At 50.9% G+C, this 20,065-nt stretch overlaps 3 protein-coding genes across 10 annotated transcripts in view; 2 read left to right on the top strand and 1 right to left on the bottom strand.

The window, feature by feature from the left end:
- arhgap32b (Rho GTPase activating protein 32b) overlaps positions 1–7,707 on the top strand; it is a 73,211-nt gene extending 65,504 nt beyond the window's left edge. For all 5 annotated transcript variants that reach the window (XM_041234882.1, XM_041234880.1, XM_041234883.1 and 2 more), the window contains 8 exons: positions 155–262; positions 804–949; positions 1,806–2,007; positions 2,471–2,610; positions 2,910–2,984; positions 3,074–3,832; positions 4,388–4,962; positions 5,135–7,707. In XM_041234882.1, coding sequence (XP_041090816.1) covers positions 155–262; positions 804–949; positions 1,806–2,007; positions 2,471–2,610; positions 2,910–2,984; positions 3,074–3,832; positions 4,388–4,962; positions 5,135–7,582 — 4,453 coding nt within the window. In that variant the 3' untranslated portion in view covers positions 7,583–7,707. The remainder of the gene's footprint in view (positions 1–154; positions 263–803; positions 950–1,805; positions 2,008–2,470; positions 2,611–2,909; positions 2,985–3,073; positions 3,833–4,387; positions 4,963–5,134) is intronic.
- A 985-nt stretch (positions 7,708–8,692) lies between these two features.
- anapc13 (anaphase promoting complex subunit 13) lies at positions 8,693–15,501 on the bottom strand. 4 transcript variants are annotated; one of them, XM_041234888.1, is made up of 4 exons: positions 14,912–15,501; positions 11,156–11,641; positions 10,743–10,873; positions 8,693–10,248 (listed from the first exon to the last, which is right to left on the bottom strand). In XM_041234888.1, the coding sequence occupies exons 2-4, from the start codon at positions 11,625–11,627 to the stop codon at positions 10,189–10,191; spliced, it is 663 nt and encodes a 220-aa protein (XP_041090822.1). In that variant the 5' UTR covers positions 11,628–11,641; positions 14,912–15,501; the 3' UTR covers positions 8,693–10,188. The 4 variants fall into 4 exon arrangements, with proteins under 4 accessions (XP_041090822.1, XP_041090824.1, XP_041090821.1 ...); XM_041234890.1 differs by lacking the exon at positions 14,912–15,501 and adding an exon at positions 11,924–12,653 and having other exon boundaries at positions 10,682–10,873; XM_041234887.1 differs by lacking the exon at positions 14,912–15,501 and adding an exon at positions 11,924–12,653.
- A 100-nt stretch (positions 15,502–15,601) lies between these two features.
- sc5d (sterol-C5-desaturase) lies at positions 15,602–19,024 on the top strand. The gene is made up of 5 exons (XM_041234886.1): positions 15,602–15,703; positions 16,315–16,532; positions 16,657–16,789; positions 17,014–17,114; positions 17,205–19,024. Exons 2-5 carry the CDS (start codon positions 16,323–16,325, stop codon positions 17,619–17,621), a joined length of 861 nt encoding a protein of 286 aa, XP_041090820.1. The 5' UTR covers positions 15,602–15,703; positions 16,315–16,322; the 3' UTR covers positions 17,622–19,024.
- The last annotated feature ends 1,041 nt before the right edge of the window (positions 19,025–20,065 follow it).

The raw sequence follows: 20,065 nt of genomic DNA, 5'->3' as shown, positions 1-20,065 counted from the left end.
ACCTTTAATAATTACATAGCTGGATGTGAGCCGTGCATTCTGTTCTTATTGCTGAATTGTGAATAACTGATAATAATGAAGTCTTGGAGAACGTGCTTTTAATAAGCAGCTAACTGTGACGCAAGTTAAACCACGCAGTGCGATCTCTTTCCAGGACCTTGGAGTTTCTGATGAGACACCTGTCGCACCTGGCTGCTTACAGTTACATCACGAACATGCACAGCAAGAACCTGGCCATTGTGTGGGCGCCCAACCTGCTCAGGTAAGAGCCAATAGCTGTGGGAGCAGCATGGCCGATTTTTCCATCAGTACGCTGCTGTTACAAGACATTTGTTGCAGGAAAGCTGTTCTTAAAAATACCAGTTTTCATTTTTGTGTGGTAGCATGGAAATATTATTTTATCAGAAATCCCATTCATATAGATGCATTGTTTGTGTTTCATACAAAGTGCAGTATTAAGATGATACCAGAAGCCAGGCATCGTGGGCAGTAACATGTATTATTGCTGATTAGGGCTGTTCTGTGGTTAATCAGGCAGCCACACCCTATTGACTATCAGCACAACACATTGAAATCCACAATTCACTCCTGTTTGCATAAAGACAGTTTATACCTGCAAGCAGAAGAAAGACGACCCGCGTTAACAATATTGAATGTGATCCCTGGCTTGCAGGATACCCTGTATAGTGGTATGAAGAATACAAGGCCAAAGCCAGCCTAGTGTATAAAGACATGAATAAGTAATCTGTGGAAGTGCGTGTCATGTGTGGAAGTGCTGAAGGTGTGTTTCGGTTGCCCCCCAGGTCGAAGCAGATCGAGTCAGCTTGCTTCAGCGGCACAGCAGCCTTCATGGAGGTGCGGATCCAGTCCGTGGTGGTGGAGTTCATTCTCAACCACGTGGACGTGCTCTTCAGCACCAAGCTGAGCTCACTGATCCGGGAGGGAGCAGGTCTGTACTGCAGGGGGCTGCGGAGGACAGCCAAGCAAACTGAGCAAAGCAAACGGCAGCGCTGCTTTAGGGAGGAGGCAGTGTGTCACACAGAGATGCATTTAGATAAGGCGCTGGGATTCATATAGAGCTCTAGAGGCACCAGTACAGTAGATACTGTGTTATAGAATGTATTGCAGCTTTTACTCGATTACGCTGCTCCACAGAAGTAAAAGGGAGTAGATGCTGTTTATATTTGTGCGTGCGTGCGTGTATTGGGAGCTATGTTGAGTGTCTGTGTTGGGAAGTGAGCACTTGTGTCTCTTTCCAAATTCAAACCGTGAATAAGCGATGTTGCCTGCGCCCGTAGAGAGGAATCGGTGGTTTTGTTTGAGGGATTCTCCCCACACAGATGAAATAAAGTTAAACGCAAAAATATCTCTCGGAGGCTGGTAATAAAGGGTTTCTTTCTTTTCTTTCAATCCTCACCCGCATGTAGTCGGTGGATATGTATGTATTAAAGGTAAGAGCTTCTCTAGAAATGGGATTGTATTCTGTGAGGGTGTTTCATTCTGCAGTGTGCTGAGCTCTCTTTTTCTCCGTAGTGGATAGTGTGCTTTGAATAGCACGTGTGAGATTGTCAGTGAAGACTCTTTACCTCAGAGTAGATTCTGAAGATCAGTAGATAGAATAACTGTGGAGGGGAATAACAAATGCCTCTGGATTTTACACAGGAACTTTTTTTCTTTTGATTTGTGCACTAAAAAATAAAAAGCTAAACAAACCATTAATTTGAGCTTGTATTTAGTGAAGGATTTAGAAAAGATCTTTATTAGGACCCGTCTCCTAACCCTCCCTCGCTCTCCCCTGCTCCCAGGACACTGCACCCTGGCCCGGCCCAAGTCTCTGCTGGTCTCCTCTCCCTCCACCAAGCTGCTGACCCTGGAGGAGGCTCAGGCCCGGACACAAGCCCAGATCAACTCCCCTGTCACGGCCGACAGCAAGTACATCGAGGTGGGGGAGGGCCCGTCCGCTCTGCAGGGCAAGTTCCACACCGTCATCGACTTCCCTACCGAGAGGTAACACAATACAGGGCACTGCGCTGCTGCTCAAACCCCTGGGTCTGCTACTGGCCTGCTAGAACCTGTTGTGTGCCCATCACAAAGCTTTGAAAAGCAACAATAACAGAGAGATTGTTTTTAATTCAATATACAGAGGGGAGTTTGGTTTGAAGTCTTTTATACTCGTAAAGGGTATAGATACAGTTAAACCAGGACGCTACTTAAAGTTTTGCACAGAGAGAACAAGAGGGCGTGAGTGGAAGTCGAGTAGAAGCTAGTTTAGAGCACAAGGTAGGAAGCACCTTTCTACACAGAGAGCTAGGAATGCATAGAACAGCAGACCAGGGACCTAAAACACTGGGACCATTTAAAAAAGATCCTGTGCTTTTAAATTAGTGGTGAGACAGTGGTGTGCTAACACAAGGGACGAGCCTCGCTGGGCCGAAATGGTTCTTATAGTTTTGTGAATGTCGCTCCTCAGGAAGAAGGTGAAGAAGTCCCCGGTGGGCAACTGGCGCTCCTTCTTCAACCTGGGCAAGTCCTCCTCTTCCTCCGTGGCCAAGCGCAAGCTGCAGCGCAACCGCAGCGAGCCCCACGAGATGAAGACCCTGGCTCTCACAGGTCAGACTGCAGCCTGCTTTAACACCTGGAGCCATCGTGGGCAGGGGGGCAAGACATTGACAGCGGCTACTAAACCAGTCAATCAGTGTTTCTCGCTGAAGTGTGACGACTTGAAACAATCCTGACCTGATCTCTTGCACCGATGGCTCCAGTTTGTCTCATTGCTTTGAGATTCCACACGTGTAATGTGAATGCTCTCTTGCTGTAGTGACCGTTAAGAGCCGTATTCTCAACAGTTTTTTGGTGCTGCTCAGCTGGAGGATGCACAGAGATGATTCACTGATTTTGTTTTTCTGCAGGCAGCAGAGCTGATACAGGCACACTGCGCTCTGCTAAAAGCGAGGAGTCGCTCACCTCTCTGCACAACGTGGAAGGTAGTGTCATTCATTTCTGTGACGTAGCCCTGTTCCTTTATGAGCGAGAGAGAGAGAGAGATCCAATGCATTTCCTTTCTGTTTTCCAGGCGAGTCGAAGCTGTACCGGCCCCGCAGGCCGCGCTCCAGCAGTGACGCGCTCTCGGCTTCCTTTAACGGGGACCTGCTGGACAGGCGGAACCACTGCGACTCCTACGACAACGTCCCGCAGGAGGACAGCGAGGGGGACGAGGGCCCCATCCGGGTGCCTGCGCTCATCTCCCCCCCACGCTGCGCCGAGGACATGGACCTGAGCCCGCCGGACATGGGTGTGGCCTCTCTGGACTTCGACCCCATGTCCTTCCAGTGCAGCTCCCCCCGGCCCGAACCGGACCCCCCCTCGCCCCGGATCAGAGACCCCGGCGGGGGTGGCAGTGACTCGGAAACCGCCTCTCCCCCCTGCCCTGACAAATTCACTAGCCCCTTCCTGTCTCCCGATTTCAGCCCGGTGCTGGAGGAGAAAGCTGTCGCCAAGCACACGTCTTTCGCAGTGAAGATGGTTCACGCCTTGTCCCCTAAAATCAGCCGCAAGTCCACAAAGCCCCCTCCCATGACCATCTCTGAACCTGTGGCCATCTCTCTGCCCAGCCGGGTGTCGGAGATGATGATGGGGGGCACCTCCTCCCCCTCCCCGCCCAGTCAGAGGAAGCCACACTCTAGCGGGGGCAGCCGCTCGCCCCCACCCCCACCCCAGGTGATCTCCGTGCTGCCTCGGAGCGAGGGCAGCCAGCTGGAGGGCTACTCCGCCACGGAGAGCAGAGGGCAGGGAGCCACGGAGAGGACTGACTCCTTCAGCCAGCCGCAGCAAGGTCAGTGGAGCTTCAGAGCATACAAGACACGGCACAGGTTATTCTAACCCCCGTCACCCAAACCTCATTGTACCACACAACACTGAGGCAGGTGCTGAACATGTCATACTTAAGAGATAATATATACAGTTATTTCTGTTTGTTTGTGTTTTGTAGCTGTGTTTTCATTCCTGTCTTCGAATTGAACAGTAATAACTGTTTCCCTTTCTAGACTTTACTTGTGTGGCTTCAAGCTGCACCATTGAATTAGATTTTTAACTTTCAATGGTTGGCATTTACATTTCACAATACATAGTGATAATAGGATCAAGGGAGGCTGCTGCAAATGTAAACAGGTTTACCAGTTTATATTCAGAGGGCTTCATTTGCTTAGCAAACAGCAAGGTAGCGCAGGTGGTTCACTCCGAAAGGCTGATGGTCTGGGAACTCCTGCTTTAGAGAAAGCTTAACCGAGCACATGCTCATCTGATGCTGTCCTGTGACCTCCTGCTCTGTGAGATCAGCCTGGCTGCCACTGCCTTGAATTTCAGCTCCTTCTGTTTTGTTCTTCCCCAGGAGCCGTGCCTCTGGACTCCCCGCAGGGCCCGGCAGCCCCTGTCAGTTCAGTGTCCCTCCTCCCCCCCCCTCCCCCTCCAAAGAATGCGGCCCGCATGCTAGCCCTGGCCCTGGCTGAGTCCGCCCAGCAGACCTGCATCCAGTCCCAGAGGAAGCCCCCAGAGCCCCAGGTGCCTGTCTCCTCCCCTCCGAGAGCACGAGAAGCACCTGAAACGCCCCCTGCCAGGCCCCAGCCTCCCCCTGCTGATTACGGAGACAGAGTGGCACCTGTAACCCCGGTTTCAGCGCCAGCTACAGCGTTTACCAGCGCCAGCGTGACCACTGCTAGGCAGCCCACTTCAGTCAGCTACTGCTTCACCATGAACAACGCCACAGTGGCTACTGCTGCTTCTACCGTCACCGCCACCACCAGCAGCAGCACCAGCAGCAGTACTGCAGCCAGCCCCATCACACCAAGTCAGCACACCGCAATCGCCAGCCCTCCAGCGCACAGGAGCCCGGAGAGGCAGCAGCCCGCCATGGGCCAGGTTCCAGTTTCCACTGCGCTGAATGAGACCCCAACAGCCGTGCAGCAGGTGAGGAGACTTGCTTTATTATGCTGACTATGGGTGGGTGGTAAAATGGTTGTAGCTGATCTACTTTTTTCCCCCCGAAACTGACTGGAGGATATTTAAGATCCCATTCTCTATTGTTTTGGCGCGCCTCATGAGTTTTCCTACCCTGGTTAACCCTGTTCTTGTTTCTCAGGTGTGGGCCAGTGGAGGAGTGCCTTCACAACGTCCGTTAAAGCCTGCTGATCAGCCCGCCCCGCTGCCGCACCAGCACGCAAGCAGCTCTGCCCGGTCGTCCTCCGGAATGGCTGCAGAGAAGCCCAGAGAGACCTCCAAGCCTCCTGCACTCCAACCGCGCGCAGAGTCTGTCCCCCTGTACCACTCCTACGGGCCCCCACCCCCGCCGGTCCGCTCCATCGAGAGCAAGCTGGCAGCTGCCACCCTCTCGGGCACCGTCGAGGCAGCGAACGCCTCCAACTTCCATGCCATCCTGGCTGGAGCCTCGGTGCCAGCCTCAGTGGAGGAAGCTCTGCCTCCACCCCCACCTCCCAAATCAGCTGCCCTCCAGCAAGCATACCTGTACCATTCCAAATCAGAGAGAGTGCAGGAGCCCAGCGTGGAGACCTATTACCATCACAGGGCTGGGTCGCTGGGGCAGCCCTCCGTGCCCTTCCACTACCAACCTGAAAGTGTGCCGCCCCACCTCTCCTACCCTTCCAAACCAGAGCCCCAGCCTGTGTACAGCGCCCGCAGCGACACCCGTTACAGCACTCTCGGACCGAGGGCCATGCACTCCAAACCCCGGGGGGTGCTCAGGGCTGAGTACTGTCCTGCAGGGCCCACAGTGCTGCGCAGCCAGGGGTGCTCGCCAGTAGACGCGTCGGCGGTGTACCCCACAATCCGGAGGGTCCGTTCTCTGCACGCGACTCCCACGGTCCGCTCTGTGCCAGTCTCCCGCACCGAGGTCCCTCCAGATGATGAGCTGTACTATTGCCAGCGGCCGGTCTACCAGTACAAGCCCTACCAGCAGCCCTTGCAGTCGGAATACCACGTCACCCAGCTGCAGCCCTACTTTGAGAACGGCCGTGTTCAGTATCGCTACAGCCCATCCTCGGGAGCCAGCCCCCTGGACGCACCCTATTACGACGTAGACCCTTACGGCACCATCCGGCTCCGCCACGTCCACTCCTTCACCAGCCGTGACCTGACTCCGCAGCTCAGCAAGGCGACCGGCAAGTCTGGCGGCTACCACTGCCTTTCGAGGGCATTGGTGCCCCCGGGCAAGGAGCACAGCTTCGTGAGTCGGGACATGCCCCCTTCGCAGGACGTCAAGGCACTTTACCTGGCCTGGGACCCGGAGGAGACCGACAAGTACCGGATGCAGTCCATCCGACGTGAGAGCAGAACCCGGCAGAAGAACAAAGCCCCTGTGATGTCGCAGTATGACAACGTGGGTCCTCTACTTCCAGGGGAACGTGGCGGGGTGGAGATCCTGCACCTGCGTAGCAAGTCCGACCCTGGGAAGGCTGTGCTAATGGCTGCAGAGGGGAAGGACGGACGCTGTGGGGCAGCAGCCCAGCCTCCGAGGCACCTTATTTCAGAAAGCGACGTCCTCTCCTATATGGAGCCCGATAGGCACTGCCAAGGGAATGGGCTGAACGACAAACCAGCTTTGCCTCAGAAGCAAGTTGGATCCAGGAACCCCCAGCCAATGCAGCCCCATAATCAACCACAACCTCGAGCTGTCCCTCCGCAGCAACAGGAATCGAGCCAGGATCACAGAAATGAGCCTGGAGAATATGAGCACAGCAGCAGGCACTGGCTGGAACACCAGTCCAGCTACGAGAGGCAAGACCCAGAGAGGCTTAGCATCCGGATCAGAACCACTAGCAGCTACCCTGAAGAGGATCCACAGCTGGTCTCTGGAAAATCCAGCGCCCCACCCAAACCAGAACGATCCCACAGCATCCGGGGAACCCTTCCACACTACCAGCACCACCCCACTAATCCCCCTCGGCACCCCCAGGAGAACCTGGAGAGGGACTACACCCTTCCACACTACCAGCACCACCCCGATAATCCCGCTCCGCACCCCCAGGAGAACCTGGAGAGGGACTACACTCTCCCATACTACCAGCACCACCCCGCTAATCCCGCTTTGCACCCCCAGGAGAACCTGGAGAGGGACTACACCCTCCCACACTACCAGCACCACCCCGCTAATCCCGCTCCGCACCCCCAGGAGAACCTGGAGAGGGACTACACCACCCCACACTACCAGCACCACCCCACTAATCCCGCTCCGCACCCCCAGGAGAACCTGGAAAGGGCCCATAGCTCTCAGTACTCTTACCAGCCCCATGGCACAAGACACAGTGCCATGACTGTCCTGTCGCAGTATGATAACTTGGATGACTACCACCCTATACCTCAGCCTCAAACTCAGCCCCAGGCTTCCCAGCCCAGCAGGGGGGGCGTTGGCACCCTTACAAGGGGTGGTATCAGTGGGGGTGGCTCTTTCATAGCTCCAGGCTTCCCCCATGCCCTCAACAACAAGGCATATTCTACTGCGCTGGGGCAGGGCTCCTTCCTTCAGGCAGAGATGTCCTTGCAGAGGCCAGAAGCAAAAATCCATGCAGAATGAGAGGCTTTTAGCAGAAGTAATAATAATAATAATAATAATAATAATAATAATAATAATAATAGTAGAAATTGGCAGCCTCTGCAGGACAGTGGACTGTCGTCTCGTGTTTTTTTTTTGTATTTTTTAAAGAAATGTAAAGAGAAATAAATAACACACAAAACAAACAAACAAAAATGCAAAGACTTTTTACTGGACTGAATGTATCGCAGGTTCTTCCCTTGTCTTTTTTGTCGCACAGCTGTTGTTTAGTAAAAGGGCAGGTTTAAGAAAGAAGGAAAAAGTAACAACTGCTCTTACTGTTGGGTTTGGGTTTCAAAGGGGGGGGAGCGGGGGCTGCATTTTAGAAATGCAGGCCCCATCTCTCTCACAAGAAGCTGTGCGTGTGCGTGCGCGTGTGCGTGCGCGTGCGTGTGCGTGTGTGTGCGTGCGCGTCTGTGTCTGTCTTGCTTTCTATTGTGCACTACCTGGTTGTTCCAGTGTGGAACGAGGGACGGTCTATTTGGAGGTGTCTCTTCTCAATGTATGTGACCATGTGCTCAGGTGGGACAGGGGGACCCCCGGGAAGCTAAGATGAACTGAAGCGGGGTTTTTGAACTCTTGCCTTTTATAAAGGAGAAATTTGTGCGGGGGGAAAAAAATGCTGTACAGGTAAACAGATATACAGTGTGTGTGTGTGTCTCCGAATTTGTAGAGAGACGTGGATATGCAGGTCCGAACAAACACATTTTAGGAGTATATTTGTGAGTAAATACAATGTAACACGGATGGATTGCTAAAGAGGGGTTGAAATGAAGACCATTTTAACTGTTGTGAATTCTGAGCTGTTATCTTGTCACTGCTGTACATGCAGTTCATCTCAGCAGAGAATAATACAAATCCATGCCTCACTGATGCCTTTTTAAATACTGTATGTGCGTGTGTTAATCTGTGGTATTTTGGCTCAAATTCTTTCTTGTGTGGGGGGTGAAGAAACCTCATAGGGTACATCCACACTGGCCTCAGAATGAGCAACAATAGAACCAAAATTAGATGCAGAATTGGGGGGGGGGGGGGCATAGCTATTGAGGTCTTTGAGTGTATTTTTTTTTTTTTGTACAGGATTTTCATTGATGTTCAGACCCCCCCCCCCCGTATTGTCAGTTTATTCCTTCTGTAAAATCGCTGCAAGAGGCAGTCGAACACCCACCTCGTCCCATTGTTTCAGTGTGTTCATATAAATACGTGTCTATAATAAGCATTTGGATAACGAAATATTTTTCTATCTTTACCCCTGCCGGAGTTTAAAAGACGCGGCGTCCCTTTTCTAATGTACAGTAAATGCTGTAATGTTTTTAACCGTTAGTCACGGTACACGTGATCCCGGCTTCAGTTCCCCTTCCAGTGAGCTGCAGTGCGCTCCAGTTATCCCCCACCCCCCCCTGCACAGCGAGGCACAGCTGCTATGAACTTGATTTAACAAATATAAGCAACATGGCATTCTTGAAAGCAGTAACATTCTGCATTAGTTGTCCCATTCTAAATGAATCTGTAGGTCTCATTCACAAAGCTAGTACTGCACGTTTGCACTTGTGGTGATGTGTATTACAGCCCGCTGGGATGCAGGGACTGTGTTCAGTGTAAATGAGAACCCAGGCACTGTCTTGAGCCCTTTGAGGTTATTGCAGTCGGATAATAAGAGCCCCATTACAGTAGAACGATGCTTTTTAGTTCATTGCAACTGACCCACTGCTAATATGATTACATCCAAGCCAGCTGATTTAAAACCGCCAGTTCAACCCCATTATTATCATTACTGTTTTAGAATCCATTTCCACACAGCAGCTTCTGAGATGTTGCTTCATTTGAACCTTTTAAAACTGTAATGCTGCCACTGGTATTGTTTGAATGCAATGTCTGTTATTCTGCTACTAGTCTGTGATTTGTTCTGAGTCTTGTAATAAATTATGACTTTTTATTTGAAAGGAGAGACTGCAGAGTTTGGCTTTCACAGTCGTTTCAGCAGTGTGGCATCAATACACTTCTCGGTTTGATTGTGTAATCTGGATAATATATTAACAAGAATGGCAAAACAAATAAAACAGCGGACATACAGCACTGGGGGTGTGTGTGTGTGTCTCATTTGAGTAATGTCTTCACTGGGGTTATTATAATGCGTGTGTCTCAGGGTTTACACTGCAGTGTGGCTGTCCTGTGGTATTAGTCCAGGAAGCAGGGGTAGATCTTTGTATCTCTGTGTTCCTCAGCGTTGCTTTCATAACTATTGCTACAGGAATATCCAGGTTATGTGTCTCTCTGTTTTGGTTGAAATAGAAAGAAAGTTTGCTACAATTTTTTATTTATTTACATTAGATGCCACAAAAAATAACAATAAAAAGAGATAATGAAGTAACAGTTTAGTGTCAATGGCACTTTATCAGTGCACAATTCTCAGCAGTCAAAGTATCCCTTGGTTCACTGCAGGGGGGATAGTACAAAAAAACATGTGAATCCTGCATGTACTGTGACTGGCTGGCACAGCAGCTCTCCAGGTGCATTCTCTGCAGTGTCCCTGTGGGGGTTTCAGGAGCAGTGGAGCGAGCGTGATCTCAAGGGCAGGTCTGGCCACTTCATCTGCTCTGCAGCGACTCAGAGACACCTTTCACTTGCTCTGGTTCAGGAAGTTCATTCTGTGCAGGGGAGGAGGAGGAGGAAAAAAATGGGTTGAAATGATGAAGCCAATTGCACATCGCTTGCACAGAAACTATTCTTGGAAGTCTTACATGCCTGGATTTGGTTCAGAGAACTGCATTCAGTAGAACTCAATAATACTTTGTTTGCATGTCTGTTTACCCCCAAAGTAAAGGGAATGCCACATCAAGGGATGGAGTGAGGGTTTCATATTGTAAATGACATGGGAGAACACCATGGGGCTCTGGAGAGCAAAAACAGCTACAGGTAAGACATCTGCTCTGTGCTGTTATCTGCATCCTGAAGATTTACCCACAGATGTCAGACTGTTTTTACTGTGCCATTTATAACTCTTAAAAGTTCATATTTAATTGGGAGGAACATAAGGGCCTGCTACTAATCTACCGCAATAATTAAATGATAGAAAATAACCTTGCTTTCCCTAACGACCAGCACGGTACTTGAAATCCTGCTGAATACGCTTGCTCTTTACCAGTGGGATTGTGACGTCTTTAAAAGGCAGCCTGTCCTCTTTAAGGGCATCGCCTACGGGGTCCAGAATCCTCCCGTCTCCCTGTCCCTCGCTGTCCATTCCTGCACAGCGCCCCTCACTGGCAGACAAGCCTGCAGACAGATCAGGTGACCTGGTTTAGCGATAACCTCTTACTTGCACTGCATCCAGCAAGCAAGCACAGACTTTACAGATCACCGGTTCGGGTGGAAATAACTGAGCTCAGAAAATCAAAACAGAACAGCAGCTATGCAATGGAAATCCTCCCAATGGCACTAAGGTGGGAGTCTGCAGTAAACAGCTCAAGAAACCGATATGCACAATCACCTAACCAGGGGCTGCCTTCCCTATTAAACACTTTCTTATAAAACACAGTAACCACGCTGTTGCACTACCGCTTTCTCCAGGTGTCCGACGTTGGCCACCGTGTGAAGAAACCCATGTCCACGCAGCAGGGGCTGCTTGAATTGCCTCTGCGCCTGCCTGCAGGTCTGGCACGATGCGCACTTTGTACTGGTGGAAGTTACAGCGCTGAAGGACTCGTGTGACAGACGTCGTGGAAATCCCGCACTCCCGAGCCAAGCTGCGTGTTGATTTCTGGGGATTAAGAGCGACGTTTGTCACGAGTGAGGAAGCCGTCGCGCTGTCGCTGATCAAACTCCGCCCCTGTCGGCGAGGCCCGTGGTGCACAGATCCAGTTTCTCGAAACCTCTTAATGACATTGTAGACCGTGGCGGTGCAAGGTCTCGGGCGGTGCGGGTATTTCAGGTGGAACATCACGCCCACTGCCCGCGCACTTCCTCTCATCGTGCTGTATATGGAGATAATCTCCCGTCGCTCCTCCACGGTGAATCTGTCAAATTTCATGTTTCACGTTCAGTCTGTGAACAAACAGAGAAGTAAATGTTCGTGGTTCTGTATACGACCCGCAAGTCCCCGTGCGAGTCAGGGCAGTGTCTGCAAAGTGAACAGGGCGGCTGCAGCGCGTCTCCTCCCGTGTGTTACTGTTACCCTGAACGCACATTCCTGAATGCTCCTGCCGCGATTTAACACCAACAATAAACTCGACAAGCGTCACAAAACACCGTCGCACCCTCCCCTTTGAACCCAGCACCGCGCTGCTCTGTTCTGGTTTATTTCAACCAGAGTACCCCATTGCATACCTCCTGCACCAGCGTCCCCCAGAAAACACCGTCGCACCCTCCCCTTTGAACCCAGCACCGCGCTGCTCTGTTCTGGTTTATTTCAACCAGAGTACCCCATTGCATACCTCCTGCACCAGCGTCCCCCAGAAAACACCGTCGCACCCTCCCCTTTGAACCCAGCACCGCGCTGCTCTGTTCTGGTTTATTTCAACCAGAGTACCCCATTGCATACCTCCTGCACCAGCGTCCCCCAGAAAACACCGTCGCACCCTCCCCTTTGAACCCAGCACCGCGCTGCTCTGTTCTGGTTTATTTCAACCAGAGTAACCCATTGCATACCTCCTGCACCAGCGTCCCCCAGAAAACACCGTCGCACCCTCCCCTTTGAACCCAGCACCGCGCTGCTCTGTTCTGGTTTATTTCAACCAGAGTACCCCATTGCATACCTCCTGCACCAGCGTCCCCCAGAAAACACCGTCGCACCCTCCCCTTTGAACCCAGCACCGCGCTGCTCTGTTCTGGTTTATTTCAACCAGAGTAACCCATTGCATACCTCCTGCACCAGCGTCCCCCAGAAAACACCGTCGCACCCTCCCCTTTGAACCCAGCACCGCGCTGCTCTGTTCTGGTTTATTTCAACCAGAGTACCCCATTGCATACCTCCTGCACCAGCGTCCCCCAGAAAACACCGTCGCACCCTCCCCTTTGAACCCAGCACCGCGCTGCTCTGTTCTGGTTTATTTCAACCAGAGTAACCCATTGCATACCTCCTGCACCAGCGCCCCCCAGAAAACACCGTCGCACCCTCCCCTTTGAACCCAGCACCGCGCTGCTGTTCTGGTTTATTTCAACCAGAGTAACCCATTGCATACCTCCTGCACCAGCGTCCCCCAGAAAACACCGTCGCACCCTCCCCTTTGAACCCAGCACCGCGCTGCTCTGTTCTGGTTTATTTCAACCAGAGTACCCCATTGCATACCTCCTGCACCAGCGTCCCCCAGAAAACACCGTCGCACCCTCCCCTTTGAACCCAGCACCGCGCTGCTCTGTTCTGGTTTATTTCAACCAGAGTACCCCATTGCATACCTCCTGCACCAGCGTCCCCCAGAAAACACCGTCGCACCCTCCCCTTTGAACCCAGCACCGCGCTGCCCTGTTCTGGTTTATTTCAACCAGAGTACCCCATTGCATACCTCCTGCACCAGCGTCCCCCAGAAAACACCGTCGCACCCTCCCCTTTGAACCCAGCACCGCGCTGCTCTGTTCTGGTTTATTTCAACCAGAGTACCCCATTGCATACCTCCTGCACCAGCGTCCCCCAGAAAACACCGTCGCACCCTCCCCTTTGAACCCAGCACCGCGCTGCTCTGTTCTGGTTTATTTCAACCAGAGTACCCCATTGCATACCTCCTGCACCAGCGTCCCCCAGAAAACACCGTCGCACCCTCCCCTTTGAACCCAGCACCGCGCTGCTCTGTTCTGGTTTATTTCAACCAGAGTACCCCATTGCATACCTCCTGCACCAGCGTCCCCCAGAAAACAGAAAACACCGCGCTGCGCACCCTCCCCTTTGAACCCAGCACCGCGCTGCCCTGTTCTGGTTTATTTCAACCAGAGTAACCCATTGCATACCTCCTGCACCAGCGTCCCCCAGAAAACACCGTCGCACCCTCCCCTTTGAACCCAGCACCGCGCTGCTCTGTTCTGGTTTATTTCAACCAGAGTACCCCATTGCATACCTCCTGCACCAGCGTCCCCCAGAAAACACCGTCGCACCCTCCCCTTTGAACCCAGCACCGCGCTGCTCTGTTCTGGTTTATTTCAACCAGAGTAACCCATTGCATACCTCCTGCACCAGCGTCCCCCAGAAAACACCGTCGCACCCTCCCCTTTGAACCCAGCACCGCGCTGCTCTGTTCTGGTTTATTTCAACCAGAGTACCCCATTGCATACCTCCTGCACCAGCGTCCCCCAGAAAACACCGTCGCACCCTCCCCTTTGAACCCAGCACCGCGCTGCTCTGTTCTGGTTTATTTCAACCAGAGTACCCCATTGCCCATTCGCACCCTCCCCTTTGAACCCAGCACCGCGCTGCCTGCACAACCAGAGTACGCATACCTCCTGCACCAGCGTCCCCCAGAAAACACCGTCGCACCCTCCCCTTTGAACCCAGCACCGCGCTGCTCTGTTCTGGTTTATTTCAACCAGAGTACCCCATTGCATACCTCCTGCACCAGCGTCCCCCAGAAAACACCGTCGCACCCTCCCCTTTGAACCCAGCACCGCGCTGCTCTGTTCTGGTTTATTTCAACCAGAGTACCCCATTGCATACCTCCTGCACCAGCGTCCCCCAGAAAACACCGTCGCACCCTCCCCTTTGAACCCAGCACCGCGCTGCTCTGTTCTGGTTTATTTCAACCAGAGTACCCCATTGCATACCTCCTGCACCAGCGTCCCCCAGAAAACACCGTCGCACCCTCCCCTTTGAACCCCACCGCGCTGCTTGAACCCCCATTGCACCGCGCTGCACCCTCTGTTCTGTTCTGGTTTATTTCAACCAGAGTAACCCATTGCATACCTCCTGCACCAGCGTCCCCCAGAAAACACCGTCGCACCCTCCCCTTTGAACCCAGCACCGCGCTGCTCTGTTCTGGTTTATTTCAACCAGAGTACCCCATTGCATACCTCCTGCACCAGCGTCCCCCAGAAAACACCGTCGCACCCTCCCCTTTGAACCCAGCACCGCGCTGCTCTGTTCTGGTTTATTTCAACCAGAGTACCCCATTGCATACCTCCTGCACCAGCGTCCCCCAGAAAACACCGTCGCACCCTCCCCTTTGAACCCAGCACCGCGCTGCTCTGTTCTGGTTTATTTCAACCAGAGTACCCCATTGCATACCTCCTGCACCAGCGTCCCCCAGAAAACACCGTCGCACCCTCCCCTTTGAACCCAGCACCGCGCTGCTCTGTTCTGGTTTATTTCAACCAGAGTACCCCATTGCATACCTCCTGCACCAGCGTCCCCCAGAAAACACTCCCCCACCGGAAACATTAACACAAGCATCTGAGTTCCGACTCAAATTCTACCCTGTGCGCGGGGGGACATGTTTGCAGAAACACCGCAAGAGGGAGAGAGAGTTTCTTTTTCTTTCAGATTTTGTTTTCCTCACTATTGTGTGTAATAAGCTAAGCGGGTATAATAACAGAGCCGGCAGTCTTTGTAAGAGTCAATGTTGGGCGATGTGTCACACTTTAGACATGTCCCTGCAGGGTTTAAATCGCAGCTGGTTTAACTGGAACCCTTTTGAAGGAACAGCGTGTGTTTAAGATCTCTCTTCAATACTTCCACCTGAAGAAGAGCCCTGCGAGCTCCTGAGAGCTGCTGAATCATCACCGTTATTATTATTATTATTATTATTATTGAGTCAGTCCGATAGAAAGGGCATCGCGTCACCTTCTCGAAGCGCCCCATGGAACCATCGCGCCATTGACATCACGGGCAGGCCAGCGCTGCAGCCAATCGGGAGTGAGCGGCTGACATGACGTGCCGTTTGTGGGAGGAGCCGAGCGCGTCGCCCCGCCCCAGCCTCGACTCCTCTCACTCCCATTGGTCGCTTTGATGTATTTATTTTCGATTGGCGGATTGTTCCTCCGCCCAGTCTAAATATGCAGGAAAGCTGGCTTTTGATTGGATACCGGATTCCACAGCGTTCGAAGCGTTTACCTGGCGCTCAACGCTGATTGGTTAGTTTGGCGCGGCTGTGTTTGCGGCGACGGTGGGTTAAGCTTCTCTTGCAGGTTTGTATATTTATGCGTTCAATTTAGTGCTTTTTACACTAAAATATAAAACCAAATTAAACCGCAGCTGCTGTTCAATTCAACTGTAAAACATGCATGGATGCAGCTTTGCGGTAATCATGGTTTATTTCACGGTCTGTTTCAAGCTATTCCGCGATTAACCCTAATATTTACTGAAGCGCAAACAGTACAGTAATAGCTGTTACTATGCGGAAAGTGTCGGTAAATATTTAAATTGTTACCTGTAAAAGTAAACGCTGAATTGTACAGTGTTAGCAGACACATGTTGTGTTTATTTTTTGTTAGAAATACGTATATTTACACTGTTTCAGAAATAGGATGTTTTTTATTTATTTATTTTTACGTAGAATTACATATTCAGTGATACGCGTGAGAAAACAACCCAGCCTTGGTTTGAAGTCATTTATTAGAAGCAGTATTGCGATCATGCTGTAATTATAACACCTGATAAATGCAGAATTCAATCTCGCAGTGCTATGACAGTGACAGCCCCTGATAACGAGGCGCACACGCTGCACCTGTGTGGTAAATACAGCAGCCCGGGCTGCTGAAAGAAAAGGCTTCCAGACTCGTGTGTTTCCACTCTGCAGATCAAGGCATGGATCTCGTTCTCAGTATTGCCGATCACTACTTCTTCACGCCCTATATCTACCCGGCGACGTGGTCGGAGGATGACGCGCTTCGGCAAATCCTTGGACTCTTGGTGGTGACCAACCTCGGAGCTGCCGTCCTCTACCTGGGCCTGGGGTCTCTGAGTTACTACTTCATCTTCGACCACAGGCTGATGAAACACCCGCAGTTTCTGGAAGTACGTTCAGGGAGAGGAGGGGAGAGAACGCAGTGTTGTGTGAAACATAATTCATATAATTCAATCCCTGATCCCTAAATCCCCTTTCCCATTGATTGTGCTGTTAGAACTCATTTCCTTTCAGAACCAGGTGAGGAGGGAGATCCGATATGCCATGCAGTCCTTGCCCTGGATCAGCATCCCCACGGTGGCCCTGTTCTTTGCTGAGATTAGGGGGTACAGCAAGCTGTACGACAGCGTTGACGACTCCCCTTATGGTAAGCTGCATGCCCAGGCGTCCTGTAGGGGAAGAGACTCGGTTTACACAGTCGCATGGGCGGGCATTTTGAGCTTTGCATCAGCTATTTGGTCACGGTCTCAAAATCAGAAGTTTAGCAGAACCAGAAGTTGTTTTTCCAGCAGGGCCTCTGAATGCTTTTCCTGTTGCACAGTAGGGTGGGCGTGCGCTGATCAGTTGTCTGTGTCGTCTCTTATCTGACAGGCTGGCTGGGAGTGATCCTCAGCATGGTTTCCTTTCTGTTCTTCACTGACATGAGTATCTACTGGATCCATCGGCTTCTCCACCACAAGCTCATTTACAAGGTAAGTTTGAGTTGCAGGGGATGCAGGAGCGAGAGAAGCTTGGGATCAGTGCTTTGTTCTACCTTGACCGTGTCTCTTTCCCCCCTGCAGTACTTCCACAAGCCCCACCACACCTGGAAGATCTCCAGCCCCTTTGCCAGTCATGCCTTCCACCCTGTGGACGGCTTCCTGCAGGGCCTGCCCTACCACATCTACCCCTTCCTCTTCCCCCTACACAAGGTGGCCTACCTGGGGCTGTACGTCTTCGTCAACATCTGGACCGTGTCCATCCACGATGGGGACTACCGCGTCCCCCGCTTCCTGCAGGCCACCGTCAACTGCGCAGCCCACCACACCGACCACCACCTGTTCTTTGACTACAACTACGGGCAGTACTTTACCCTGTGGGACCGTATCGGCGGCTCGTACCGACTCCCCTCTGCTTTCCAGGGAAAAGGACCCCTCGAGCAGATCAGGAAGCACATGAGTGGAGGCCCTGAGAGCGGCACAGCCCCCAAAAACGACTGAGCACAACTTCACTCTAAACGCTCCTTCAACGCGCCACCTATTGCCTTGTGATTTCTTAGTACACTTTAACAACTATTAAAATATATTACTGTCTGCTTTAGTTACGGCCAGGTGCCTGAAATACCCTTTCATTGTTTGATTTGAGTGTGTGTCAATGAAGCTGCAGTTTAGCTGCACGCAACCCATTCTGTTTAAACACCAGCTTGCTGACAGAGTGTAAGGGATCGCAGCTCTGGGACAAGACTAATGTAAAGGGCAGTAATGCTGTAACGACACAAGAACATCTTGCAGTCCTGTTGCGTTCCAGGGATGATTTCCATACGCTGCACATGTAGCACAGTGATAGTACGCTCAACACTCAATAATACTTCAAGAATGTAGAAACCAGGAGGAAATGTGGGATTCATTTCCTGCACAAAATGAAAGTGACGGCAATAAAGAATGTGGCGGTGCATCGTAGATCTATATATTTATTAAGATCAGTGCAAGGTGCAACTGAAGGAGGTTCAGGAGGGAGAGAAGACAATGAATTCTTTATTAAATATGGTGCTTTTAATAATATGAAACCGCAATGGGCTTTCTCTTGGTGTCAGTGAGTTAAACATGCCATAGAGAAACCTCTGAGCAGCCTGTGTTCTGTGATGAATCTGGAATTGAGCTGAGGAGCATGGTGAGAGGTGCTGTGGGAATGTGCCAGGTCTGACATGCAGTGTTTGTAGGATTTGGTGATTCACACATTGCCTGTGCTGGCACTAAGTTTGATCGGTCCAGCCCTGATCCCAGGCCAGTCGCTTGGACAGTAGCGAGAGGTCTTGCCAGCACAGGCTTCGTGTACAGTGGTTCTACACAGGATAATAATGGAAGTGTTTTGAATGAAAAGCGTGTGTGGCTCTCTGTGCGCAGTTAGAGGGCAGTACAGCGGAAGCTCTTTGAAAAGGATTCTCATTTGTAACACAGGGATTGTGTTGTTGTGTTGGATTGCGTGCTTGGGCTGTATGTTTTTCAACACGCTCTCATATAGGCGATTGTAAAGTGAAGCGGTGTGTAGACGGAGCGGACCTTACTGTCTGCTCTTGATTTCCTGAGTTCTTACATTTACACAGTAATCTATTGAACCGGGGCATCAAGTTGAAATACCGCCGCTCGCCACACGAGGGCGCCGGTGTGGAATCTTCGCTCAGCCGCGCACCTTTCCTTCTCAGGTGAGTCGCGTTATGTTAGAAGTGATGGAGGAGGCGAGTGAGACGGGGGACGGCGGTGGAAAAGCCGTTTGTGTTTATATATATATATATATATATACACACACATACACAATATGAATGGGTATTGTTCGTTTGCACACGGTATTTTTTCTTCGGAGAATTTGCACAGGTAAGTGTGTTTATTTTAATAATAATAATAATAATTAAAAACAAACAAACAAAAAGCTCTCCAGGAAGCGCACGCCGTACGTTTTAGTTGTTTCTCTTCGTACTTTCCCAAGTCCCAACGCTTAAGGCCGGCATTGTATTAGCGGAGAACGTGTTGTTGTTTCAGGAATGTGCTGTTCATGCCTTCCTAACGGGATTGTAAAGAGCGCGTCCTTCTTGTAAACGCACTGGAATGCAATGTGAATGGGAGAGTTGTGTAGCATTGTGACGTGTTATCACCATGGAGTTCGGTGGCAGTGTTCATATTCACTGACATTCACAGAACTGGTGACGTTTTAGCATCGCTCTTAGATGTCTTGTATTTATGAATTTATTGCTTGAATGCTCTTGTATTACTGATATAGTCAACGAGCATCAACAGAACTGTGTTGCAATAAAGTCCAAGAGACTCACAATAATACAAATGATCCTCATTTCACTACAGGAAAGGGTGGTACTGTATTAAAAGCGTGATTGGCTGCAATGAACCTTCCAAACTCTAGATGGCAGTGCGAATGAAAAAAATATAAATACCTGAAAATAGGGCTAACAGCCCAAACATGATTCATAATCCATTTTTAAAGGGAAGAGGGTTTTTAAACTACTCTGTGTGCGGGATAAAGATTATTTATAGAATAAAATAGTTTTAAAAGACTACTGTTAGTCTCAGAATAATAAAGTGGAGATGTCTTTAAACAAGACCTAAGGGAAGAAAACCCAAACGAGTCAGGTCACTGCTTTCTGTCTGTTCACTGGGAAGAGGGGCACTAGAAACATTCTGATGAGGGATTGCAAACCACTACAAAAGGGTGGCTTCCTTGCGCGGTGAATAGAGAACACTCATCTCAATGCAGATTTATTTTCGGATAGCATCGTTGAAAAGGCGATTCCTCACGAGTGTCCCAAGCACAGAGCATGAGACTCCAGGCACTAATCTATTTCTACTGCGCGGTTTGAGTTCTGGTTTCTTCCAATGCGTTCCTGTATTCTTTATAAAGCACTATTGTACAGGGCTGGAAAAAAAGACTTGTGTTG

The sequence above is a fragment of the Polyodon spathula genome, chromosome 36 (genome assembly GCF_017654505.1).
Source record: "Polyodon spathula isolate WHYD16114869_AA chromosome 36, ASM1765450v1, whole genome shotgun sequence".
NCBI classification, from domain to species: domain Eukaryota; kingdom Metazoa; phylum Chordata; class Actinopteri; order Acipenseriformes; family Polyodontidae; genus Polyodon; species Polyodon spathula.
Note: the sequence above shows the minus strand (reverse complement) of the source record. Positions and strands in the feature narration are given on the sequence as shown.

Coding starts and splice junctions, on each gene's coding strand:
- anapc13 (XM_041234888.1), bottom strand. CDS start 11,627: ATGAAATTTGACAGATTCACCGTGGAGGAGCGACGGGAGATTATCTCC. Junction 10,874..11,155: donor TCGGACACCTGGAGAAAGCG/GTAGTGCAACAG, acceptor ATCTGTCTGCAG/GCTTGTCTGCCAGTGAGGGG. Junction 10,249..10,742: donor AAGACGTCACAATCCCACTG/GTAAAGAGCAAG, acceptor TCCCCTGCACAG/AATGAACTTCCTGAACCAGA.
- sc5d (XM_041234886.1), top strand. CDS start 16,323: ATGGATCTCGTTCTCAGTATTGCCGATCACTACTTCTTCACGCCCTAT. Junction 16,533..16,656: donor AACACCCGCAGTTTCTGGAA/GTACGTTCAGGG, acceptor ATTTCCTTTCAG/AACCAGGTGAGGAGGGAGAT. Junction 16,790..17,013: donor CGTTGACGACTCCCCTTATG/GTAAGCTGCATG, acceptor CTTATCTGACAG/GCTGGCTGGGAGTGATCCTC.